Raw genomic sequence first — 27,000 nt, 5'->3', positions numbered from 1 at the left:
GAACTTTTGTGGCCCAAAAAAAGGTAACCACGGAACTGTACGAAATGATTTAATTTCACACTTTGGCTCACTCGAACAATGAACTACTCAAAACCTTTAAAAAAAAAAAAAACAACCCTACGTTTTGGATTATCAGCAAGATGTTAAAAAGGCAACAAGTATTGAAAGGAAGAGGCAGGTTTTATAGGGTAACACAAAATGGCTGAAATTCTATTGCTTAGTTAGTAACTTACAATATAGTCCCACTGAATCAAGTTTGAGTCAAGTTTCTCTGTAAATTCCACTGATTCAAATGGGTCTACTCTAGTTGCAACTTAATACTCTACAGTACATTACAACTAGAGTAGGCTCATTTGACTCAATGGAGCTTGCAGAGTTGTCTCATCAAATTCTCAGTTACTGCATGAAGCAACAGGATTTCAGTTAACATTACAGTTAAGGAAGTTTCAGCCTCAAAGTCTCAAGAACCTCTTGTAAACAGCTATGTATGATTTTAAGAAGTATATTTCCTGATAAAGAAAAAGTTATCTTTTCATACACAATTCCTTCTGTTTGCTCCTCCTCTTTTCAGAGAAGTTCCATCATCTGCCTTGTATTTGGATCATGCTGCAATCCCTAAAGACGAAGCTGGGGTCAAATTTAGAAAACAGAATCCAGGCACTGGCAAATAATAACAGGCCTCATACAGAAGAGAGCAGATGGCAGTAGGGGAGAGGAAGCTGCTGCTTCTGAGCATTAATCTCAAGTAATTAGCCAATTTGGGGAGAGACAGCCAAAAGACAGCTGATGTATGTGTGCATGCAAACGCTTCTCCCTCCCTCACACCAAGCATTGAACAGAAATGAGCAAATTGGACCTGAATTGCTACTCATAAAACACCTGCCATTAATCATCATCTTGCTTGCGCCCCCCCTCCTGCTGATCATATACCTTCAGCCAAGTTTCTCTGGGCACCAACAGCACCCATTTCAATAAGCCAGTCACACACATGGTGCACACAGGAGTCCAGGAACCTGGAGAAGCAGGCAAAGCAGCATCCAGATGATAGGAGCAATCTCCCTGTCTGTGGGCAAAGGCCACAGCTGGTGATGACTACAGGGGCCATTATGTGGGCATATGACCACCTTAGTGCTTGAAAGAACACCTCCAAAGTACAAAAAGCACATGTCAGACTAGATAAGTTCTTTTGTTCAGCAGAGAACGAGGTACGGGAGACGGAGGCTTCTGAGCCTGGCAACAGACCTGCAACACACAGGACTGGGCAGCTGCTAATATGAAAAACCACCAGCACAACCAAGGTATTAATGCATAGCTCACAGCAAGTGTTAACATCTTTCAAACCCAGCTGCACTTGTGTGAAGTTGGAATACAATACCAAGAAATCATCCATTGTTGACAATTAGGAGATGGAAAATAACATGTTAGAATCTAGCTTGCTTTCTTCCAAGAATTTTTTTCCAGCCTTTTCTTCTGCTTTTCAGGAGCTGTTTTACTCAAGAGTATTTTCATCCATACCCTTCTTGAGACCCAAAGAACTAGACACGTTCGCTGAATAAGACCAACACTCTTTCTTGCCATTATGTGGCCTCAGACAGCTTATTTATTTCACACTCTGTTCACAGTGCCCAAAACATTTCAATCTGAGACTGAAAGGAGGCATGGAGGAGGGCCTGTCCAACCCAACCCTCACCAGAGGGGAAGCTGAATGATAAAGTCAATGCATGCACTCAAGAACAGCCTCCCAATTGAATCTGAACACCATCCTACTTCCTGAAGGAGGGCCAGGTTGGATGCCTTTTATCAGGCCTTTGCAGTCCTTGCTTGTTTCAGAGCAGGTCAAAATGTTGCTTTGCAAACACTTCTTGCTTCAGCTCTCGCCACGCGTATCTGGTAAAACAGCAGCTGCAATTTCTCTCACCAAATCTCAACACCCACGAGATTTGGTGTGAAGATGTGTGAGAGGGAGCGGCCAAATTCTGCGTCAAACAGTTGAACTGTGGTTATGAGTATATCTTCTGCAAACTCAGGAAGCTGGTCGACCCAATTTATTCCAGTTTTATTCATAAAGGGAAGGAACCAGAAACGATATAGTACACTGATTCCTGTCCCTCTAAATTCCAGGGTTGCAAAACAGAACTCAGCATCCATATCAAACTGGGGGCAACACATGCAGTATCTCACCACCCCACCCAGAAAGGCCTAATACATACCATAAGGACAAGTGGAATACCTTCCTCAAGAGGCCTCCAAATAGTACCCGAAAGCCAACCACAAGCTGTAGCCTGATTTGCTGGCTTTTGTCACTCCAAAAAGGTAGTTCAGCTAACAACATAGCTCACCTGGGTTCACTGCAGCACAGCCAAGAAACCAACTTTACTTATCAAACTACATTGGTTTATGCCATTTGGGCCTTTCTTACAGCTAAACCATGGACTCTCTTTCAAACTTGAGAATTCCAACTTTCTATCTTCTCCAGGCCACTACACCACCACAACCGCTGAAAGCATCTTCATTTAGCTTACTCAGAACATATTGCACACTGTCAACAACAGTATCACACAATTTAGCAGTAATTTATGGCTTCGGAATTTATTTTTGAGGCATAGAGGCAATACTCTGGCTTTCTTTGCAAGGGTGTATGCTGAGGAAAGAATGGGACTCCCAAACAGATTTGTTTTAGGGTGGTGGCAGGGAAAGGCAACAATCAATTTAATAGTTTATCAAAGCAAACTGGGGTTTAACCAAGGATAACTGACAGTTTATTGATACTCAAACCAGAAACAACTTTGACCAACATCCTCACGTAATGGTGAAGGATAATCTAAAATGGGAAAGACTCTGCAGTTTTTCTCTTGATCTGCCCCTTTAACAGTGACGTACCAATTGCACGTGACAGCAGGGACTGAAAAGGCCAAAATTAAATAGGGACATGCCTGTGTATAGTCAGTTCAAATTCAAGTTTCAATAAGGTACATGAAAACAAGATTTTTCTTTTTACACATTTTTCCTATAAAGAATGCTTGTGAAAATATCAATTTGATCTTTTCCCCCCAAAATTAAAAAAGCCCCTCCCAAGTCTAATACACAGACACTGTATCCCCAACTACTAATGGATTTGTTTTTTAAAAAGTCCTTAAAATACAAGAATCTTCTGAACGACAGGAAATCAAGTTAATACTAGAAAATATTAGTTTCTTTCAAGTTTCCAGAAATACAGGGTTTAGAAATATGGTTTCTTTCAATGGATATCTGCTCCGAGAACAGCCACTCAGCTATCACAGGGTTTTGTGAAAATCTACACTTCTTTTTACTTTTGCTACTTGCAAGTTTCAAGACCTTAAAGGTCAAATGGCGGAAAATCAAACTATATGGAGCAATACCTTACATAAGCATTGAACCCTGCTCAGGTAGCTCCTGGAGCTAGAATTCACAGGTGGTTGATCCACACCTTTGATTTGGCAGATCAGCTGGGCAAAAATCAGAGATGCCATGGGGGTGGGGGTGGGAAAGGAAGCTGGTTGCTTGAAGCAGGCTAGATCTAGGGGAAACTACTCTCTAGCCTTGATTTTCCAGGGTTCTCTCTCAGAAAGAATTTAAAAAAAAGAATTAAAAAAAAGTGGCAGAGAGCTGCCAGTACAAGGTGGGTAACAGAGAACAAAAGATAAAACCAAATCAGGCCAATGTGCTGCATTTGTGTGCAACATTACAAGATAGTCCTCTACAACACAGAGCCTGTTCAGTACAGCACAGCTCTCAAAAAGATCACCAGAAGGCAAGTCACCCACCTGGCACCCACTGCCTTTTGGAACAGGGCTGGACAGCTGGAGTTGTTTCAAAGGGCAGTGGTGGAAAGAAACCGAAGGAGATAATTCTTCTCAAAGAATTAGCTGATGGGCACAAACATTTTAGGCTTTGTAGCACTGTGCACTGGCAGCGGCAGGGGGAGGAGAGATTTGCAAACAAAAGAGCAATCTGTTTGCACACACGCAATCAGCTCAGATGGGAAAAGATCCAATCGAACCCATCTGCTGCTTCAACCTTTCCCTGAATATCCTGCCTACCAGGTCCAAAGACTGCCATGGGATGCAGCTGGGCTCAAATACAGCCATCATTGGGTGGGGGGGGCAGTACAGGGGAAGGAGGGGGAAGAGAACGTCTGTTTACTCTGTTTTTTCCCCAACTGCCCAATTTCCAAGGTAGAGTATTTTCCTCCAGCCAGCCATTCACGTGGGACATTCGAAAATCATACCACCACCCCCATCCCCAAGTAGTGCCCCCTTAAATAAATGAATATTTATATAGAGAATTTTATATAAAACTCTTTTTCCTTTATCACTCGTCATCAAAGTTCTGACTCAGCAGAAAGTTGGCTGCCAGATTCTCATTCTTCTCACAGGCAAAATATGCCTGGATCACCAAGCTCTCCGGGAAGCCCAGGGCCTTTAACTGGGGGAGAAAGGAAGAGAGAGAGAAAAACAATACAGCCAAATTCAGTCATTGTGCCAAACAGCACCTGGAGCAATATAACAACAGCAACAACTGGAAAACCTAGCCCCACACTGGAAAATCTCTTCACCCCTCTCTTGTGTAATATGCATTCATAGGGGCAAAGCCATAGCTAGGAGCTGTAGAATGCCATGGTCATTTGCAGGCTTAGCATAAGCCTTATTTTCTCTTGACGTTGTAAACATGCAGGTGGTGATAGCTGGCTTAGTATTTCAACTCTTAGTGAAACTCTTTAAAAAGAGTATTTCTTCTCAGTGATCCCGGGAGTAGGATTCTGTCTAGCAGCTTGTCCCTCAGTCCCAATCTGGCAACTTTCTGGCCTAGCTGTCTTTCCTTAATTTTCCTTTGTTTCACAATTCACTCCTCTTGCCGCCCCCACCAAAAAAGAGCATCCAAAATAATGTATTTGCATAATGATATGGTTTTCCTAACACAGGTATAGCACAGAAAAGCAATTTGTTGGAGTATGGTCAGCCCAGGTTCAGGAATCCTGCAAATGGGCTCCACAGGGCCACATCTTCAGCACCCTGATCTTAGGAATGTTTACAGTGGTACCTCGCAAGACAACGACCCCGCTAAACGACGAATCCGCATAACGATTACTTTTTGCAACCGCTATAGTGATTCGCAAAGCAGTCATTCCAGTGGGGGATTTTTGCTGGACGTTGATTAGGTCCGTGCTTTACGAACTGTTTGTTCGCAAGACGATGGTTTTTACAGCTGATTGTCGGCTTCGTAAAATGGCTGCCCTGTGTTTTCCGGACCCATGCTTCGCAGGACAGCCATTTTTACAGCTGATCGGCGCTTACAAAATGGCTTCCCTATGGGTGATCTTCGCTGAATGACGAGGTATTTTCCCCATTGGAATGCATTAAACTGGGTTTCAATGCATTCCAATGGGGAAATGGATTTTGCATGACGATTTAGCTAAACAGCTATTTCAATGGGACAGATTATCGTCATCATGCGGGGCACCACTGTAGTTCCAAATAAGTGACAGATCCTATTATACAGCTCTTGTGTTGTCATTAGGCTGTAACGGAGGTTGGGAAATATGCAGCCTTCCAGATGCTGAGGGACTGCAGCTCCTATTACTCTTCACCTGTTGCAATGCTAGCTCTGACTGTGGCAAGATCTGCAATCCTAAGCATCTGCAGATCCTGCTCACTGACCAAAATGATAGGAAGACTTCAACACTAGGCATTATCCAGAAGTTAAACTGCTAGACCCCTCCATTCCACTCGAAGCAATGTAACATATCCTTTCAGCAGTGGTTTCCAAATCTGGGCCTCCAGAAATCCCAGCAAGAATGGCCGATGGTCAGGGATTCTGGTAGCTGTACTCCAGCAACATCTGGGGACCCAAGTTTGGGAACTACTGTTCTACACAAACTATAGGAAGGAATGCCATGGCTCTGGCCTTCATGAACGAAAAAGGCCTTGAGACACTGACTTTGTGGTTTGTTCCATTGGAAGCTGCAGTGAAAAAGCAAGACATTCCCTGAAGTGTCTCCCTTCCTGTCTGTGTCTCAGGCCACTGCTCCCCAATCCACAATTTTTACCCTTTCTATGGCTTCTTTTTCCTGAGGCGTGACTTGGATGTAATTCATCTGAGGAGCTTCTTCTCCAATAGCACCCATCTCCCCCTCAATGTCTGCAATGTCAGCCATTTCACCCAGGGGTTCGTTGAGCATCTGAATGAACTGCTCCTGATGTTGACTGATTTGCTGGAAGAAGAACAGTCGCTGTTATCAAGAATAAATCCTTCCTGCAGTTTCAGGGTCTCTGGGACATCAAATTTAACAAATGCATCTCCACTGGATTCTCATGTATGCTGGATCCATGATCCCCAGCCCTAACACACACTGCAATCTGCTGTTTTGAGTTGACCCATCTGTAATTAAAACAACACAAATGCAGACAACTGAGCAGCAATGTTCATCTTTACTTAAAGCCTAGATAAACAAACCAGAATAACAGGGAGTAAGCTAAACCAAGAGGGGCCCTTTGGGAGGGAACCACCAGGCAAATAATCATATATCAGATATATAGGGCATGGCTCAGCTGGTCAAAGACACCAAGATGAGCACAAGCACAGACATCACGCTGCATGGCAAAGGATGGGAGAAGCAAACATGCTTCTTGGCCTGCCTCCTGAGATTTTAACAAAAAAGAGAAAAGAGAGAGATAGAGAGAGAGAAGAGCTGGGCAGGGGGAGGGGAGAGAGCTCACAAAGTATGGAGCCAAACATATGCAATCCACTGCACCAGTGTAATACTGGTTCCAGTGACAGCAATAACAAAGACCCACCACTCCCAATACCTGCAGCAGCTGAGGGTTCTCTTGGCCTAACTGCTGGAGCAGGGCTGGGAGCAGTGCTGGGTTCTGCTGAATCACCTGTCGCATGTTCTGGAACTGGGGCTGGTCTCGCAGGAATTCCAGCGGATTCTCTCCTGTAGACCCACGGGATTATTAATGCCATGCATCAAATCAGAATGGGAAAAAAGACAAGAGTAGGACTCAGAATATGTGAAGAACTGCACACAAGGAAATGAGCCATCAAGCTTTCTGGAATGGACAGCACTCTCCTATCACACCAACCAGCGATACCTTGGCCCTACAGACGTATTTCTACATCCTTTGCTGCCCACAGTTCTAGTTTCCCAAGAAATGATTCGAACAGAGCAGGCAGAAGCAACTCACCTTCTGGTGCTGACTGCTCTTGGGGCTGGCTCTCCTGGATGGGGGCTCTTTCCGGTTCTGGGCTACCTGGGATGCCCTGAAAAGTTAAAAGAAAACAGTTAACAGACCACGTGCTTTTCCAGATTGTGTTTAATATACTCATTTCAACTAGGTTAGAATGACTAGACTGGAAACCTGCACACTCCATAAAACTGCATACAGAACAACCTTACATACAGATAATCAGAGCTAGCAGATATGACATATACCAGGGAACTGGGAGTGAATGGAATCTGCAGAAATTCATCTAGGAAAAAGAAGTACAAAGGCAGTTTCTGCTGTTGGTTCATAAGCTAGAAGTGATCTGGACAAAGCTTCTAGTAACAAGAGAGAAGTCAAGTTTGTTCTGCTTATCCCCTCATATTTGTCTTAATCTCTCTACTCCCTATTCACATCTATTTACTTCATTCCAACTTCCCTCAACATTTTCCTTCCAATGTTTTCCCTCCAGAATATTTCAATATTTTCAAATAATGTACCCAAGAACAAAGATCACAAAGTATTCTGCTCTGCAAATGTAATTGTTTTATTCTGAGGACAGAATAAGGATTCTGTAAAGTATGGATGAAAAGCAATAGTTTCCTTGGAACAACAGCTTCTCCACATGAAGATACAGTTGAATAATTGGGTCCTCAAAGTGCAAGTGCCAAAAAATCCTGCAACACTTTTGTCATAGAAAAAGGGCAGGTTGCTTACCTGTAACTGTATGAGTAGTCATCAGTGAATTCACACATGTAGAGTTCTTTTTGCACCTGCAGAAAATGCCTTGGAACATTCCAGAGACTAGAAGTCCATTAATCCAATCCCCTACACTGCACATGTGGCTCAATCCTACAGTGAACCCTCATTTCCCGCAGTCCAAGAATACTTGTGCAGCTGACTGAGGGAAAGATGGGTGGACTGTGTGAATTCACAGATGACCACTTGAAGAACTATGGTTTCAGGTAAGGAACATTTCCTTATTCTTTGTGGTCTCCATGATTCACACATGTGCGTGACTGACAAGTTCACTTACTGCCTGATGGGATGTCATGGCATCCCATCAGCTGTAACATTCCATCTACATGTATGGATACTGGGAAGGTGTGGTATTGTACACACAATTCCCACAGTTGAACTCTTAAGTACGGAAGATACATTGAATGCATTCTGCCTTGTTTGTTGATGTAGGAAATCATGGTAGAATTATCTGTAGCCACTTGTACTACTATGCCCTGATCACTGTCTCAAAGGCCTTTATCACCGTCAGCATTTCTGGATTCCTTTAAGGAAGGTTGTAGATGCAGCAACCACTCCAGTGGAACACCCTTTCAATGACGTAGGGACTGGCCTTTTTGCTAATTGGTACGACAAAGTAATAGTGTAACTGAGATATGTTTGCCCTTTTCCTGACCCCCAGTAATTCACAAATACTTTTTACTAGACTCTCAGAACTGTCTGGTTCTCAAAGTACAGAAGGCCAAGGCCCTAAAAATGTCTAACAGGTGAAGCGACTTCTCCAGCTAAAAGGCTGGTGATGGAAAAATGCTGGGAGCACTAGGGGCTGGTTAAGACAGAAGTTGGATACAACCTTCGGTAGGGCAGATATATCTGGAAAAATGGTCACTTTATCCTTATTACAGAATTGAAGAGAGGGTGGATTGTGCCTGAGAGCACATATTCCCTCAATCTCCATGCTGAGGTTATGCAACTAAAAACAGTCTTACACATTCAATCTGCAGTTGCCCTTAGTTCAAAAGGTGGTTTCATGAGCTGGTTAAGTGAGTATAGTTATGGGGCTTGCACCTCAGGGTAGATATTTCTTAAACCTCTTATGAATCTTTGAACAACTGCACTCCTGAAAAACTGAGATAAATGAGAGCCTGGATGTGCTATTATTGCTGGCAAGTACACTGTTAGTGATGAATGCAATAAGCCTTTCTCTTTCAGTTGCAACAGGAAGCACAGGACTGTATGTAAGGTAGGTGAGAAGTAAAATCTGTCTATCGATTTAGCAAAACATACAAAAATTCTCCATTTATATTTGTATTTTCACCCACTGGACAGTTTCTTGGCTTCACATACAATTCTTTTTCGTGTGGGAGAATTTTCCACACTATCAATTTCATCCTGGCTACATCTGACCATCCCTCTGTTTTGTGTTATCAAGGCCAGAATTGTTGGCAGCTGGTTAAGTATCCACTGCCATAAGCCTCAATATTATAAACTAAGCTTGATGTGGCCACCAGGGGGCAATCAATATTGTGTGGGACCAGTAGATCTTGGTGTAAGTGATCTCTGAACCTCTAATAACTTAGCCATTATAAGCATTGCCAGAGTATGATTTTAAATCTTCAGATGGAGAAGGAGGATTAATATCCCTAATGTCTGACTCTTGGGTAATGGCTGGGATTGACAGAAAACCATCTGATTATTTGTTTTCTGAACTCAACTCTTGGGAATGGGATTTGTTACCGACTGTCTTCTGGTCTCATTACAAAAGAGGTCTGAAGACTTTTCTGATGAGATGAGGATTTGGTAAATATTCCTCTAGTTTTGGTATTTTTCTCTCTAGTGCTATGTTTAGATTTCTCCTTAATTTATTTCAATATAGGCTCGAGATCTGAAGGCCTTAAGAATGGACCTGAACAGATGGGAAACCTTGACATCTGAGCGTTCAGCCTGGAGGCAGGTGGTGCAGCATGGCCTCTCCCAATTTGAAGAAACACTTGTTCAGCAGGCTGAGGCAAGAGGCAGTCCTGAAACCAGCAAAATCAGGGAGCTGGACAGGGGACAGATTGTATTTGTCTTCAGTGTGGAACGGATTGTCAGTCTCAAATTGGCCTTCTCAGCCACACTATATGCTGTTCCAAGACGTCTATTCAGAGTATGTTACCATAGTCTCTTGAGACTCAAGGATACCTACTACCGAGAGTATGATGCTGATGTTTATCTTTCACCTTTCTGGCTGTGTCATCTTTCAATACTGAAGAATGTTCCCAGGACTTTTGGTTTTGACCCCATTTCAGTAATGGAGATCTTTATGAAGATAATGATGATATAGAAACCAGTCATTTTCCTTACGTGGTTAGTGTTGACGACTTTGAAACCAATGTGTCCCATCACTTGTATCCCTTCACCTGTGTTTCTGTGTCAGGGATGAAGACTGGTGAGATGCTTCTTTTTGTAGTTTTGTGACTGGCATGGGGGATTTTGAAACCAATCGAGATTGACTGTGACTGGCATAGCTGGCTGTTGGTGGGATTTCTTTGGCACTGGTGATTTTGACGCCGAGTACAGTGGTGCCTCCCATTGCGACGTTAATTTGTTCCAGCGAAATCGCTGTTGAACGAAAACGTCACAATGCAAAATAAAAAAGCCCATAGAAACACATTAAAACGTGATTAATGCGTTCCTATGGGCTTAAAACTCACCGTTCAGCGAAGATCCTCCGTAGCGCGGCCATTTCTGGTGCCTCTTAAGTGAGGAATCCGTCTCAGAAAACAGCGGGCGGCCATGTTTTTTCCCCGACAGCCATTTTGAAACTGCCAATCAGCTGTGCGAAAATGGTGGCTTTGCGATGATCGGTTCCCTAAGCAGGGAACCGATCATCGCAAAGCGAAATTCCCCCATAGGGAACATCATAAAGTGATCGCTGTTGCGATCGCAAAAAGTTCATCGCTATGCGATTTCATCACTAAACGGAGCGCTCGCTAAGCGAGGCACCTCTGTATTTGTGTGTTTGTTTCAAGGAATTTAGATGCTGAGTCCCTTTGCCTCTCATACTGATGTAGTGCACTGACACTGGAAAATGCATGGGCAGGCCATGGAGAGAGCCAGAGAGCTTCTCTCTCTATACCCCTGGAGAATAAATAAGCATGATAGAAAGTGCCAATGTAGCCCCAGGTAGAAATGAGACATGGTAAGTTGGCGGGTACATCACTTCATTCATTACCCCTTGAAAATAGTGTGACTTGTGGGGTCTTTTATGGTGCAGACACCTCTCTCTCTTGATGATGGAGTATGGAACTGTTCTTGACATCAAGATAAATCCTCAAGCTGTAGATCCCTTGAGCTTTCTTGCAATGAAAAGAGCTTATTTAAAGTTTGCTGTTAGCTGGCTCCATTCTGGAAAATGACTGAAGGCTGGGGACAATGCACGGATCTGAAACACATCTCCCTCTGAGGCTGAACCCAAGCAGACTAAGTCCTCCTGTTCCTTTTTCTGAGGTGGACATTAGTGAGGTGAAGAACTGATGGAGCTTAGGTTTCTTTGGCTTCTGCATGTTTTGCCTTCTTTGCCCTGCTGCTTCCAAAATCTGTGGACCTCTTTCTCTTTTTTGACATGGAAGTCAATGTTGACTTAGGCTCTGAGGCTGACCTTGAAGTAGAAAGCCTGTCCTTGAGATCAAGATATAGTGCATGTTGTAATAGATTCCACTGTGTGTGGTACTGGATCATCTTGAGTCTTACTAGAAATCATCTCTAACTGGATTGCTTCCACCAGCATTTGCTTAGAAGGTGTTTTGCAAAAAGTCATTCTTGCAAAAAGTCATTCTTGAAACCAATTTTGTTGTGTGTTTAATGTGGTCTCTATCACTTGCAATCATTTTCCCCACAAGCAGAATATCAGATGGGAGTGTCAGTTTTTCAAGGCAACTTTAGTAAATTTATGGCAAATTTGGCAGTTTTGAGTTCGATAACCCTTACCCATGCAGTAAAGGCACTGGGTATTTCTGCTGGTAAGGGATGTTATATTAATACAACTGACATACTTCTTAAATGGGTTAACAGGTGCCATAAAAGGTGGGAAACACTATGAGTACTTTTTCATGTAGGCATAGAAAGAATCCCATATGTGTCAATCAAAGAGACCACAAAGACGAATGCTGTGTGATAAAGGACATTTCCTTACTTGATGTTTTTAAATGTTCCTTTGGGTCATTTTCCTCTTGATTTTGTAAGGTCTGAAATATCCATTTCTGCATGTTGCAATCAATCAAGGAATGCTGAACAAAGAATGTAACAGCAGAGAGTCAAGTGAACAAGGACTGGAGTCCAAGGACTTCCATTTAAGCGCAGGCTGTTCATAATACAGTTCTTTCTACTCCTTGTGACCTCAGATGGTGTGCATGGAAAGCCAGTCAATTATGATGATCGGCTATGCAACAGAGAAAAGCTTCAGCTTTGCCACAGAAAAAGAGGTTACTTACCTGTAACTTTGGTTCTTCGAGTGGTACTCTGTGAATTCACACTAATGGGTTAATCTGCGCTTGCGCAGAAGGTCTCGGAACATTCTAGAGCTTAAAGTAACACTTTTGGCTCCGCCCCCCCAGGACCTCATGGTCCGCCCGCCCTAACAGCCATTCAGTTCCCCAAATTCCGCTGCTGCTCTAAAGGCGAGACAGCTGTGACGGAAAGTGGGGAGGACGGGCGGGCCGTGTGAATTCACAGAGTACCACTCGAAGAACCAAAGTTACAGGTAAGTAACCTCTTTTTCTTCTTCGTGGACTCTGTGAAATCACACTAATGGGTGACTAGCAAGCTTACCTCTGAAAGGAGGAGGGAAACGTCACGGCAGCACAGCCGACAGGACAGCCCGGCCAAACCTCGCATCCTCCTTGGCTCGCAGGTCGAGTCTGTAGTGGGATGCAAACGTGGAGGGCGTGGACCACGTGGCGGCTTTACAAACGTCCTGTAGTGGGACTCCACGGAGAAAGGCCGTAGAGGCCGCAACAGCCCTAGTAGAATGGGCATGAACAGATGCCGGTAGAGGCTTCTTAGCCAGTTCATAGGCCAGACGGATGACCTGAACTATCCATCTGGAGACAGTTTGCGGAGACACTTCCCGACCCCTATGGGGTTGCTGATAAGAGACAAACAGGCGCTTGGAGAGACGGAACGAGGAAGTCCTTTGAACGTAGAAGGCTAACGCCCGACGAACGTCGAGAAGATGGAGGGATTTCTCAACCGGAGAGGTAGGTTGGGGAAAGAAGGTTGGCAGGACTATGGGCTGCTTGACATGAAAGTCTGTGGTGACTTTGGGCAGAAAGGACACGTCAGGGTACAAGACCACCTTGTCGCGGAAAAATTGCAAGAAAGGTGGGTCGGTCCTCAGGGCAGCCAATTCAGAGGCCCTTCTGGCTGACGTAATAGCTACCAAGAAAACCACTTTGAGGGTAAGGAGGCGCTCCGAAACCGTAGCAAGCGGCTCAAAGGGTGGTTTTGAAAGACAGTGTAAGACTGTATGGAGGGACCACTGAGGAATAGGATTAATTGTAGGTGGACGAAGGCGTACAACCCCTCGAAGAAAACGTTTGATCTTCGCGTGTCTAAATAACAGAGCACTGTCCGCCTCTGGCGGTTGATGGGCTATGATGGCGGAGAGGTACACCTTCAAGGTGGAATGAGACAGGTTCATCTGGAAAAGGTAAGCCAGAAACTGTAACACAGTATGGAGCGTAGTGGGCGACGCGGGCAGTTGATGAGAAGAGGTGAACTTCAGGAAAGCCTTCCACTTGCTCCCGTACAGGGTGTCAGTGGACGGCTTACGACAATGGGAGAGGACGTGGGCTACCGTGGGACTATCCTCCAGGCGGTGAGGTGGAGTGATTGCACGTCCGGGTGGTAAGTTGTCCCTTCGTTCTGGGTCAGCAGATGCGGAAGGTAAGGTAGCCTGACGTACTCCGTCGCCCTCGAGATGAGCCTCGCGAACCACGGCTGGCGCGGCCAAAACGGAGCAATCAGAATGGCATTCGCATTGTCGTCGCAGACTTTCACCAGTGTCCTCAGTAGGAGGGGAAACGGTGGAAACATGTAGAGAAGATGGTGGCTCCACGTCACCATCAGAGCATCGCCCTGCGAATTCAGGCCGTGACCGCCCCTGGAGAAGAAGATGGGGCATTTGGAGTTGAGGTGAGTGGCGAAAACATCCACCACAGGGGTTCCCCATCGCTGGCAGAGTGTTAGGAACACCGCATGGTCCAGCACCCATTCGTGCATGGTAACAGCAGTCCTGCTGAGCCGATCCGCAAGTATGTTGTCGTGAGTGGAAATGTATACAGCGGATGGAAAGACATGATGTTGGAGACACCACTCCCATAGCTGGACAGCAAGATACAGGAGGGAGAAGGAGTGGGTACCGCCCTGCTTGTTGACATACGCGACAGCCGTCGTGTTGTCCGAAACAACCTGAAGGGCTGTGCCCCTGATGATGGGTAGGAACGCCCGGCAGGCCTTGAAGATGGCGAGAAGCTCCCGATTGTTGATGTGGAGAGCAAGCTCCTTTGGAGACCACCGGTCGTGGACTTGCAGGCCGCAACAATGGGCACCCCAGCCGATGTCGCTGGCATCCGTCGTGATGCGAGTTTGTAGGGCAATGGGGGCGAAAGGGCGTCCCATGAACAGATTGTCCGGGTTGATCCACCACTTCAACTGCTCTGACAATTCCCTGGACACCAAGAGTCTCTTTTTGGGGAAGTCCCAGAGGGGGTTGAAGAGTGACAGGAGCCACACCTGCAGCGAACGAAGCTTCAGTCTCGCGTGAGGGATGACCGAAGTGGTGGAGGCCATAAGGCCCAGTAGCCTCTGAGCAGTGTGAGCGGTGACATGATGGAGAGGGCGGAATTTCTCGATGAGAACAGCCATCTTCTGCGCTCTTTCTAAAGGGAGGAGTGCTCGGCCGGTCCGAGCATCGAGGGTGGCGCCTATGTAGGAAGCAACAGGCGAGGGAACAAGGACGGACTTCTTGTAGTTCACCTGCAGTCCGAGAGTTTTGAGGAGGCGGAGCACTGTAAGGGTGTGACGCTCGGCCTGAAGCCTGGAGTGAGCAACCAGTAGCCAGTCGTCGATGTATGGGAAGACGGCTATGCCCCTTGTTCTCAGGAAGGCCGCCACCGGGGCCATACACTTCGTAAAGACTCTGGGCACGGTGGAAAGTCCAAAAGGCAGAGCGGAGAATTCGTAACATCTTGACCCCAGCGAGAAGCGCAGGAAGCGACGATGGTCGTGCCTGATATTTATGTGGAAGTAGGCGTCGCTGAGGTCTATGACGACGAACCAGTCGCCCTGTCGCAAGAGAGGCAGAATCCTTTCCAAGGTCACCATCCGGAAACGACGATAGGCAATGAATTTGTTGAGACGCCTGAGGTCCAAAATAGGACGGAAAGAGTCGTCCCGCTTCGTCACCAGAAAATATCTGGAGAAAAAACCAGGATTGGCAGGATTTGGAAACACCCTGGTTATTGCATGCTTGTGTAACAGGGTGGCTACTTCTTGCTTTAGAGGGTCGGATGGGGGGGTAAGAACTAGACGGGGAGGAGGCGTCTCCAAAAATTCTATCGCGTAACCGCGAGCGATGATAGAAAGGACCCATTTGTCTGAAGTGATGGTAAGCCAACTGGAGAGGAAAGGGGACAAGCGGGTGGAGTAGGAAGGAGAGAAAATGGCCGTAGAGCAGTCAAAGGCCCTGTTTATTCTTACGGTCGACCTTTTTGAAGGTGGCACGTGTCCTGTGTCGTTGGTCATGTCTAGTGGTGTAGCCGGAAGAAGGAGAATACCTTTGCTTGTAGGGATAGGATTTCCCTGGCTGCATAGCCGGGGGAAAGGATGGGCGCTTCCAAGGGTAGCGTTGTTTGTAGAACGGTTGAGCAGCATAGGATCTGGCAGCCTTTTTAGCTTCATGGAGGCCCTTCAGGATCTCGTCCGTCTTGGGATCAAAAAGACCCGAGCCGTCAAAGGGAAGGTCAAGGATACGGGCCTTGGAGTCCTCAGGAATAGCTGCGGACTTGAGCCACGCCTGTCGCCTCATGGCAATACCCGTCATTAAATTACGGGATGCAGCATCCAAGATGTGACGAACCGTGACCCGTTCCTGACGAATGAGCTGTGATGCCTCCTGGTGAAGAGAGAGGCCTCTCGGTTGCAGCTCATCAGGTGCAGCCTGTAGGGATGGTAGAGCTAAATCCCATAAGTGTTGGTGGTACGCCGCCATAGCGGCAACATAGTTGGCAGCTCGCACGATTAGAGACGAGAAGGCATATGAACGGCGACCAAATATGTCCATTTTCCTCCCATCCTTATTATTGGGGGATGCGGCTGATGCAGGCCGAAACTTAGACTGGGCGACGTCGACAATAAGGGAATTGGGAGCAGGGTGTTTTACCAGGAAATCCAGTTCAGATCCCTGAATCCGGTATAAGTTCTCGACCCGTCTGGACATTTGAGGGGTAGAACAAGGTTTGTCCCAAGGTTGTTTTAGGGTGCGCAACAGTGAAGGAATGAATGCTAGACGCATGGGTAGGTTCTGATCCTCATCAATATCGCCGTATACCTTGTCGGGGACCGCTTCAGGCGGGCGTTCGACAGGGAGTTCCAAAGCGGAGGCTATTCTATGTATCAGTTGGGAATAGCTAGGGAAGTCGGCCGCAGGAGAAACCGGGTTCTTATCAATGATGGCAGAGTCCGGAGTGTTATCATTAGGAGCCGAAGTATCCGAAAAAGAGCATTCGGAGGAGGAGTCCTCGGGATAATCAGAAGGGAGGGGCGGGGGGAGCGGGAGTTCCGGCATGGGAAAAACGGGGGCCGGTATCGACTTGTCTCTGCGTTTAGAGCGCTTCTTGCCCCTCGGTCCGGTGTCGGTACCGTGCTCGGTACCGTGTCCTGTACCGTGCCCGGTATCGGGATCGGTATCGGTATCGGGGAGATCCAATTGAAAAGAGTCCGAGTCAGAGGAAACGTGGCGGCGCTTCTTCTTTCGCGGTTTCGGCGGTACCGTGTCGCGATGCCGCTTCGGTTTAGGTGGCGGTGCGTCGGTACCGAGAGGCGCGGTACCGATTCCGGTATCGGTGGTGGTACGACGTGGTATACCGGTCGGTATGGTCTGTTGCTCTGCCTTCCGTGAGGAGGGTCCTCCCGGTATCGGCTTAGAACCCTTGACTCCGATATCGTGAGGGGACGGTACCGAGTGGGCGTGTCGTCGTCTACCCCTATCGGTATCGCGGGCCGACGGTACCGACGGTACCGAAGAGACGGAGGAGACCGACGAGGAGGATGAGGAGTCGGATGAGGAACTCCGCGTAGCGAGGCTGTAAAGGAGCCGCGGGTCATAGAGCTTTTGCATCTGTTTCCGCCATTTTCTCAAATAGCTCTTGGAAAGCTTGAGCGGAGCGGTTTTGTCTTCCATAGCCTCCTGCCTCTTACGTTTCTTGGGGCGAGAATGTCGAGCCCCGTGGGGGGAGACCTTCGGTCCCGAGGGGCTCGGAGACCGGGAATCTCTAGAGGCTGTTTCCAAATGCTTCGTCTTGGCTCTCTTCTTCCTAGGGGATGGGAAGAAGGGTGTATCCGGCGTATCGGTCGGTAGTGGCAAGGATGGTGGAGAAGAAGCTACCGACGACGCTTGGGAGTGAATCTCAATAGGAGATTGCGGAGTAAGAGCAGGCAGGGAAGGCGACGGTTGGAGCTGAGGCGTGGCCGCCGGAGACGGCGGGGGAGGAATGGCGGCCGTGGCCTGGCTCTTAGGAGGCTTAGATTTTTTAGAAACCTTCTGGGTAGACGTAGCTGACTTGCCATTAGCCCTAGTTTTAGGGCCAGGTGCAGGAGCTGAATCTGCAGGCGCAGAGGACGCTGCCATAGCAGGTGCGGTGAGGGATTTCTCCCAGAGCGCTGCCCTGAGACGTTGCTCTCGAAGCCTTAAGCCTTGCCGGGTAAAACGTTCACAATGGCGACAAGTCTGGGGGATATGGGACTCCCCAAGACAAAATAAACAGTAACGATGGCCGTCTGTGGAAGGGATCTTTTTAGAACAGGCGGCACAGCTTTTAAAAGTAACTTTAGGTGAAGATGGTGCCTTGGAGGCCATAAAAGAGAAAAAGGCGGGAAAAACAGTCCAAGAAATAAGGGGGGAAAAAAAAAAAAAAAGGGGTAGGGGAGCGAGGGGAGCCCTCAAAACAGTCCAAAAACTCCCCTAATAATAAAATGAAGTAAGTACTTCCCTTGAAGCAAGAATGCGGAGTCCAAAACTCAGGAATCTTCAGATCTTTCCAATCTTTCACGGAGCTCTAGCTAGGAGACCTAACTGCAGCAGCGGAAAAAATGGAACTGAATGGCTGTTAGGGCGGGCGGACCATGAGGTCCTGGGGGGGCGGAGCCAAAAGTGTTACTTTAAGCTCTAGAATGTTCCGAGACCTTCTGCGCAAGCGCAGATTAACCCATTAGTGTGATTTCACAGAGTCCACGAAGAAGAACCACAGACTGCTACTTTAAATCAGGGCTAGCATAATAGGGCCAGCTGCCTTGGTAGCCAGAACAACAATGTCTGTGGGGATTCATCTCACAGAGACCACTGCAAGGGACTTATGAAGCAGAGAGGGGAACTTCCACACACAATCCATATTTGGCTGCAGTTTATGCTGGATAAGAGACATTTACACATAAATCACAAAGCACCTATAGAAGATGCTTACACAGACTACATTAAAATAGGGATGGGAATTGGTGCTGCCCTCAAGGCCATTTTGATGGCCCATGAGTTCCTGACATATATTCCTAGCTATGAAAAAAAAAAGAGGGAATGAAAAAAATGGTGTGTGTGTGTTAAAAGTGAATGGTCTTGCTTGGAAGCCTCCAGGAGTAACGATTCACCACTGGAAATTAAACAACATACATCCTTCACTTAACGTTTTTTAAAAAAATCCACATTTTTTTACCCAACCAGTAGTGGATTTCCAACCACTTTCAAGTTATTTTTCTATTTTGAGGGACTCTGCTTCTGTCTGGCCTAATCTAAGAGTAATAACAGGAAAAAATGGTAGCAGAAAGGAGGAAATGATTACAGAAAACCAGTAAAATGAAGGTTAAGAAGTGGAATTCCTTGACCCACAATCCCTAGCAGAATGTGAGGTAAGTCTAAAATATCTAGGTGGGAAGCAAGGCACACCATATCATTCTCCTCACCGTCAGCAGGTACTCCACAGCTCGGTGAGGGTTGTTGTAGCTGGCTCGGAGTGCCGCCACCACCCGCTCTCGCTCATAGCCCATTGACATGATTTCAGTCAGCATCGTTTCATACTCTGAGCCAGTAACTGAAAGTAGAATTGGGAGACAGTTTTGCATTAGGGGAAGAAGAGCTGCTCCTGTTACTACCTGGTCTTTCAATGTTCTGGTTCTTAGCAGACCAATTAAAAATTAATTTATTGTTTATTTGATCTCTGTTCAAGAATCAGACTGCAAGAAAAGTGTTTAACTGGCAGTGGCCGTTAGAGGGCAGCATATGCTAGGTTAACCCTTGTCCTAGAGTTCTGATCTGTCCTAAGGCAGCTTAGCAAGAGACTGGCAGAGAAAATCTAGTAGCTATTCTGAATGATTCTTGACCTCTTTTCTAAGTGGTGAACAGCTGAACCCATATGATATGGATTCCTCCTCCACAGGACTCGAAGATTTATCAAAATGGACACAAAGCAATAGGCCAGGCCCAATCATAATGGAAAAAATCGCAGTCGAACTGCTGAGAACTCTCCTTTGGGGCAAGCAAAGATAAGGTGCTCACCTACCTAAGGTGGAAGCTGCATCATCTTCACGTCCCATGCTACCTGAAGAGGGAACAGAGCTGCAAATTTAAGAGAGAGAAATAGTAGCTGGGTCCTTCCAAATAACTGGATAAGAAAATCAAAGATCTCCTAGACAAAAATTGCTGATTATCCCTTCAAACATACATCTCATACCCTCATGACTGACACTTATCAAGCAAATGTTATAACTAGGAGGAAGATTTCTATGACATTTCACATTTTCTCTGCAACCTACATTTGAACTCATAAGCAAGATCAAACATGTTTCTCACCAGATTACTGATAAACATGTTCAAATCCACTCACAAGCTAAAACATACATTGCAAAAAAGAATATGACATGTAACAGAAATCCTCCCCCTAGTTATGTCTAATGAAATTGTCTTTTGAGACACAGCGAAACTGGTAGACTCCATGCATCAACCTATGAGCAAGCGGTGGCTACAGGAAGTGGAGGGGGGGCTAACCTCCAAAGCATGTGCTTGTGTTGTTTTTACAGCACTCTGATAAACCCTGTTAACAGCCATGGTGTACCGTGAAATCCTATCAGATGTCACAGACTCTAGCCTCCTTTGCTCATCTTGTAAGGAAGGAACAAGTGTCTCTTCTGATGTGGGTTCGTGCCTGTGTAGATTGCAGGATGGATAAACATCAATGATTTTTTTAAATCAAAATGATTTCAATCACAATTTAAATTTATTATTTTTAAATAATTTAAATAGTCAAAAAATCCAATTTTTCTCATTTAAATCCACCTTGGTAGACCAGTCCTGCTTTCAGACCCACCTACATGTGGGTATAGGGAAATACATTTTCATATCAAGGCTTCCAAATACACAGAGAGAAAAAAACATGGAAAACAATTCTATCTCAGTATCATATGCTGTAACCTTTAGCTTTCAAATGTTTGCTCAGACCCCCACAAAACAAACAGTCCTGGCTTTTCAGCACTAATCCTAACTTCCTAGGTGTGGAGTTAATGCAACCCTTCCAAAACCCATCTACAAAACAACTCAAGGGAGGCGGGCAAGCACAACTCCTGGGGGTGTTGGGGCAAGTGCAACTTACCCAACTGTGGATTCCGGCGGGGAAGTGGTTACTGACTCTTCAGGAGGCTTGTCCACACTTGTTGGAGCTGCTGGTGGGGCCGAAACAGTGGCTGGTGTCGGCAGCGGGGTCTGCCCAGAGGATGGTGTAGGCTCTGAAGTGGGGGCTGCATCACTGGGTGAGGGAGCAGGAGCACCTGAGCCTGTTTTGTTCTTAACAGAGAAGGCAAAATAAACCTCAAGGAAGGAGGCAAAGCATTTCTACCCCACAAAAAGCATATGGCAGCTTGCAAGGAAACTGGCTTTCAAGTGACTGATAAGAAACCCAAAGAACCTCGTCTTAGCACTAGCAGCAATATGCCATCACATTTTCAATCTCTCTTCAATCCCCATTCTTGGGAGTCCCCACCCTCAGTCCTAACGCTTACCAGCCTACTTTTTTCAGCTGCAAGAGGAGACTCAGATTAAGGGACAGCCGTCTGTCAAAAGAGAAGCGTGACTACGAAGCAGAGGAAGCCCCAGCCATACCTTGGTGACCATCACCACCACAAAGTTCTTCTCGTCAATCTTGTACTCCTTAATGGGGACATCATCACTCAGGATCTTCCCAGCATAGATAAGCTTCTGGCCTGACACTGGGAAAGCTTCCTTGCCCTTTTCAGCCTCAATCTTCTCCTTAAGAACTCGGACCTGTGGGTCAAAAGGAAGCTGGCTCCACTATCTGCATTGTACTCAGGGGGCCCAAGGGGCAACTTTTACCATTCCAATGAATACTGTAGTACAGATCTTTGAAAAATCCCTTGCAACCACAGTTGTTCAGCAGTGTAGCTGCTTACCAATAACTAAGGCTCTTTAAGAGCTACATTTATTCCCTCCAATAAGAAATAAGTTCACAGTGGCCTTGGCTTCTGGAAGCTTTTAGGAAAGCAGAACGGTATTTCCTTTTTTAAAAAATTCCTACAGTGAAAGAAAACTACCCTTTCCCAAAGTATTCGTTACAGCGGAGGTCATCAACGACCAGTCCGCGGCCCATTGCCGGTCCCTGGCCTGAGCCTGACTGGGCCGCCAAGACAGACCTCCCCCGCCCTGCCCCCGCACGCACTCCCCTTCCCACAGCTGCTTTGCGCGCGCGTGCCGACGCTGGCGTGACTCCTCCCTCACCCCTTCCCGCAAGCCCCCGCGGGCGCAATGCAGCTGTGGGGAGAGGAGGTTGTGCATGGGGGGCGGGGAGAGGTCTGTCTTGGCGGCCCAGTCCAGCAGCGGCGACCGGGGTTGGCAAGAGCTGGGAGGGAGAGCAAGGCCCGGGTGCTCCGAGTGCTCTCCTCCCGGCAGCAGCAGTGGCGACGGAGGTGGGGGGGTTGGCAAGAACCGGGAGGGAGAGGATGGCCCATGTGCTCCGGGTGCTTTCCTCCCGGCAGCAGCAGTGGTGGCGACGGGAGTGGGGGGTTGTCAAAAGCCAGGTAAAATAAAATAAAAATTAAAAAAGACTCATAGGCTTCTGCCGTCGCCGGCGGCACACACTCCCTCACTCCTTCAAGCATGCGCCCGCATGCAGGAGTGGGGTGGGCGTGCAGGTGTGCAGACACTCCTGTGCATGCATGAAGCCTATGGCGCGCACACTCCCCAACCACTGCGTACGTGCATCGGCGAGGGCAAGCACGAAGGGCCGCCCCACCTCCCTCAGAGACTTCCCCGGTCCGCACTAGTAAAAACGTTGGGGAACACTGCGTTACAGGATAAACAACCTTTCATCCTTACAAAAGACCTTCAATTCCTACTACATAGTTCATACAATTAAACATCTAAAGCAAGATTTATGGCACTTAGTTTTATGCCACATCTAAATATTACCATTATAATCAATAATCTGGGACTCTGCTTCACCAGATGTGTTCTCCGCCATCTGGAAAGTTTAGAAATTAAATTTTTACATTTTTAAAAAATGACAGTCAATATGGACTTTACCCCTGTAAACAAATACCAATGGAACTGTAGTTTAAATGGAAGTTTGAAACAATTTTTCATCATCAGATTGAATAGAGTTGGGACAAGGGAAAGTAAGTTGATATGCTCTGCAGTGGGTGTCCTGCCATCTTGCATGAATCTCCCTGACATTTCTCTGAGTAGGACACTGGATGGATGGATCTTGAAAGGTGAGTGAGGAAGGTGCAATCTTTTGCTCTTTCCAACTGCAGTTCCACAACACCTGCAGTGTGCTTAGAATCTCAGAATCTGTTTCTTAGACATCTGCTCCCAACAGGAAAGAGGGAAAAGAGAAAAGGCATATTGCTGTATCTTTTGAAGCACCTTTTATACCACACACATTTGACTCCATACATGGCTTCTATCAATAAAAGAATTTCAGTTCCCAAATGTTTATAAAACCAAAATTCATGCCAATAGCTATTTTTGCTAGTTACAAAACTTGTGCAAAATTTTCATGGATTTGTTTCTATACTCTAGTTTGTTGTTATTTGCTGTCAAGTCAGAACCAACTTCTAGCAACCATACAGGGCTTTCAAGGTAAGTGAGGTATCCCATATTCTGGCACTACATACCAAAACTTCACCTGACAACTGATCACACCTAGAACTACCATCTACTGTGGAAATGCATGACTTGAAGAACATGGATAAGAAGTTGCGACACAAATGATTATGTGCCTACAATCAAATAACATTTGTCAGGACCCTCCATTATATTCCTCCTATACGGGAGATTGAGTGAGTAGAATACTTTGTCTAAGATCTCTGCACGGTCTGTTCAGTGCAGACCTTAAGCACTGTATTTGTATTTTAATTTGTATAATATAATGAATAATAATTGTATGCTGTCAAATTAATACTGACTTACAGTGACTTTTTCCAGGGTTTTCAAGGTAGAGAGTACTCAGAAGTGGTTTATCATTCTCTTCTTCTGGGGGCGCCCTGGACCCTGCAACTTGCGCAAGGCACACAGGCTGGCTCTTCTGGGATGCATGGTGGAGAATCAAATTCCCAGCCTCTGGCTCTGATGCCAGATACCTAACTCTATCCAACCCAATTTTGTAGGACATATCAATCTGCTTATTTCTCGACTTCTCAAGCACCCCCACATTTATTTCTTCCATAATAGCAACATTGCTGACAGTTACCGCAACTTGCTGCTGCTACCTGATAATTTGGAATGTTCTATGGGCATTCCAATTAAGATTGTAGAGTATGCTGCAAAAATTCCTGCACATATGCACACACACCACAGATAATCTTTTGTTGAGAGAAACAATGGTTCCCAATAATTTCACTGCTGAGTAGAAACATATAGGAAAGAACTTCACATAAGACAGAAAAATATGTTAGAAGTTTTCAGAAACTAAAACACAATGCAACTGTACTTCCAGAGGGGGTTTAGCAGATCTTATCTATGACTAAACATATTTTGAAATATTCTTGTGATAATTTCATAATTTGAAGTAGAAGACAACACTAGGAGGAAGCTAGCAACCTGGTCAACTTTAAGGCTCAGTAATTCGGAACTACTGGACTTGACCATTATCTAAACTTTACTTTACTGCAACAAAATGGCACCTGCCTTGACCCTCAGAAAGGGGAGACTGAAAAAAAAACCCAAGGCACTCTTAGCAGCTCCCCACTTATCATATGTGCTTCAGTACAGCTGCACCACGTGGGCAATAACTGTTGCAGATATACCGTTTCCCCGAAAATAGGACCTAACCTGAAAATAAGCCCTAGTAGGATTTTTCAGGATGCTCATAATATAAGCCCTACTCCAAAAATAAGCCCCAGTTAAGTGAAACCCCGCCCTCCATCCTTGTGCAGCAACCAGTAGAAGATGACATGACTGTATTTGAATAAATGTAGATTGTTGAACATGGAAAAAAATAATACATCCCCTGAAAATAAGCTCTAATGCATTTTGGGAGCAAAAACTAATATAAGACCCTGTCTTATTTTCGGGGAAACAGGGTAACTTACTGCAGTAGATTTTTATTTCAGCTTTATTTCATCACAATTAAACCAGACAAATCTACACAATGTTGCAACACAAAAAGGCAGACAAGACAGGCAGAAATGTCCTTGTATGTGTAATACAATAATTTTTGTTTCTTAATTAATGATGTACAGAAAGAACTGGAGTAGGTGGGTAGAATCCTGTTAAACACAGAGAACATCACATGGAACTTGCTTTGCATGGTGGGATAACTTTAGCAAATTTCAGGACAAAAGATGAGAAACATAATAGACCCTAAATCTAAGAATATGTATGTGTGACTCACAAACAGCATCAACAAGAATACTGGGAAAAGCGCAGAGGCAGGAACAGTTCCATTAAATACACACGCCAGTATGAGAGGCTGTTATGTTTTTGGGACCACAGAAAAAAATAGATGAGGACGACAAAAAACAAGATTACTCTTGAAGCCATTAGGTTTGGGAGTATGTGTGCAGCAGGGAATCACGTTATAAATGATCACATAGCAGGAGCTGGAGAGAACGACAGCGTAAGAAACATAGACGTTGGCCTTTCAAGTGCAAAACGTTCACAGGTTTTGCGCTTGAAAATAAACTACTGTACGTTGGGGTTTTTAAAGAGTTGCTTCCAAGTCTGAAAACGGCTGAACAACACCGTGCAAGGCGACACAGAAGGTGAGCCATTCTCACCCCTGGAGAAAAATGACCGGGAACGAGAAGAGTTCAGGAGCAAATAAAATGCAATGCTAACAACTATCGTTGGACTAGTGTGAAATACAACGGCGGGCACAAGAGAATGAGGCCGGGCCGGGGACAAAGTCATGGACTTCACACGAATTTCTCCCAAAAGAAAGGCCCAGAGGAGAAGGAGGAAGAAGAGAGAGGCACGGAGGGAGGGAGGGAGGGAAGGGGACCGGCCGCCCCTCACCGTCTCGTCAGGCTCCATTCGGATCTTGAACGTTTGCTGCTGCAGGGTCTTCAGGGTGACGGTGACCGCCATGGCAGCGGCGGGTGAGGTGGGGTCGGGGCACGACGACGACGACGACGACAACCGGCGGTTCCTCCCAACGAACTCAGCGAGGGGTCCCCACAACATGCAACTTCATGCCGCCGCCATTTTAATCGCAACCCCGCGACACTTCCGCTGCCGCCCCGGCCCTTCCCACGTGACAGGGGACCGTGGGGGGGAGGGAGAGAGAGAATGAGAGAGAGAAGAGAAGCGGCGCACGCGCTCGGCTGTCCTCGCGCTGCCTCGCCGCCCCCATTTTTTTTCCTCCCGCGGGAGGTGGAAGGAGGAGCCGCGGGTCTCCTGGAAGGCGCCCGGCCGGAGCTGTCGTGTTCCTTCCGCGGGAACTTCGGCCGGTCGCGCCGCGGGTGGACAGGGAACGATCAAGGGGAAACTTTTAACTTATTTCTTTTAATTACTTGGCCCTCCGACGTGTGGCAAAGCCGAAGGAGTCCGTAGGAGACCGAAGAAGGTAGACCGTGTGACCCCCGTGTCAGCCTTTTCAAGCGGTCTTGAAGCGTCGATTGTTGCCATTCAGAGATCGAGGATAATCCCTAAAGGCGTCTCTTGAGAGCGAGAGCGATAGAACTCCGTAGCATTGATTTCCCGGAGGATTGTGCTTGAACTGTATACAGTGGGGTCTTGACTTGAGAACTTAATCCGTATTAGAAGGCGGTTCTCAAGTCAAAAAGTCTGTAGGTCAAGTCTCCATTGACCTACAGTGCATTGAAAACCGATTAATCCCGTAACAGGCCGTTTTTGTTCCATTTTGGTTTTTTTCTGGTCTGTAAGTCAAATCTCAGTCTGCAAGTCAAACCTAAATTTTGCGGCCAGAGAAGTCTGCAACTCAAAAAGTCTGTAAGTCAAGTCGTCTGTAACTCAAGGGTCCACTGTACTGCAGAATGGCCATCATCATCTTTTTTCTGACGAGACGACTTTTGGAGGGTTGTCAGCAGCGTCACAGCCATACCCACCCAGCCAGGGGGCATATCAGGCGGAAGCAAAAGGAAAAAAAATTAAGACACAAAATGTTGTGCCACCTTTAGAGGCTCTATTGTAACATGAGCTTTCGTGGACAAGTCCACTTCTTCCTCAGTAAGGAGACAGTACTGTATGTTCCCAATCTGCAGTATACTCGCTTCATTGTATATATAATAAAATCATTATGTATAATGAATCTTGCTT

At 46.2% G+C, this 27,000-nt stretch overlaps 1 protein-coding gene across 4 annotated transcripts; it reads right to left on the bottom strand.

Annotated features, from left to right (window-relative positions):
* Window positions 1–1,567: 1,567 nt before the first annotated feature.
* On the bottom strand, window positions 1,568–25,973 carry RAD23A (RAD23 nucleotide excision repair protein A). 4 transcript variants are annotated; one of them, XM_072991574.2, is made up of 9 exons: window positions 25,738–25,972; window positions 21,367–21,528; window positions 20,861–21,051; window positions 19,775–19,830; window positions 19,179–19,306; window positions 7,209–7,284; window positions 6,903–6,958; window positions 6,068–6,232; window positions 1,568–4,446 (listed from the first exon to the last, which is right to left on the bottom strand). In XM_072991574.2, the coding sequence occupies exons 1-9, from the start codon at window positions 25,903–25,905 to the stop codon at window positions 4,333–4,335; spliced, it is 1,116 nt and encodes a 371-aa protein (XP_072847675.2). In that variant the 5' UTR covers window positions 25,906–25,972; the 3' UTR covers window positions 1,568–4,332. The 4 variants fall into 4 exon arrangements, with proteins under 4 accessions (XP_072847675.2, XP_072847674.2, XP_072847673.2 ...); XM_072991573.2 differs by having other exon boundaries at window positions 6,828–6,958; window positions 19,775–19,809; XM_072991572.2 differs by having other exon boundaries at window positions 6,828–6,958; window positions 25,738–25,971.
* Between the last annotated feature and the right edge of the window lie 1,027 nt (window positions 25,974–27,000).

Source organism: Pogona vitticeps, chromosome 2, assembly GCF_051106095.1.
Source record: "Pogona vitticeps strain Pit_001003342236 chromosome 2, PviZW2.1, whole genome shotgun sequence".
Lineage (NCBI taxonomy): Eukaryota > Metazoa > Chordata > Lepidosauria > Squamata > Agamidae > Pogona > Pogona vitticeps.
Note: the sequence above shows the minus strand (reverse complement) of the source record. Positions and strands in the feature narration are given on the sequence as shown.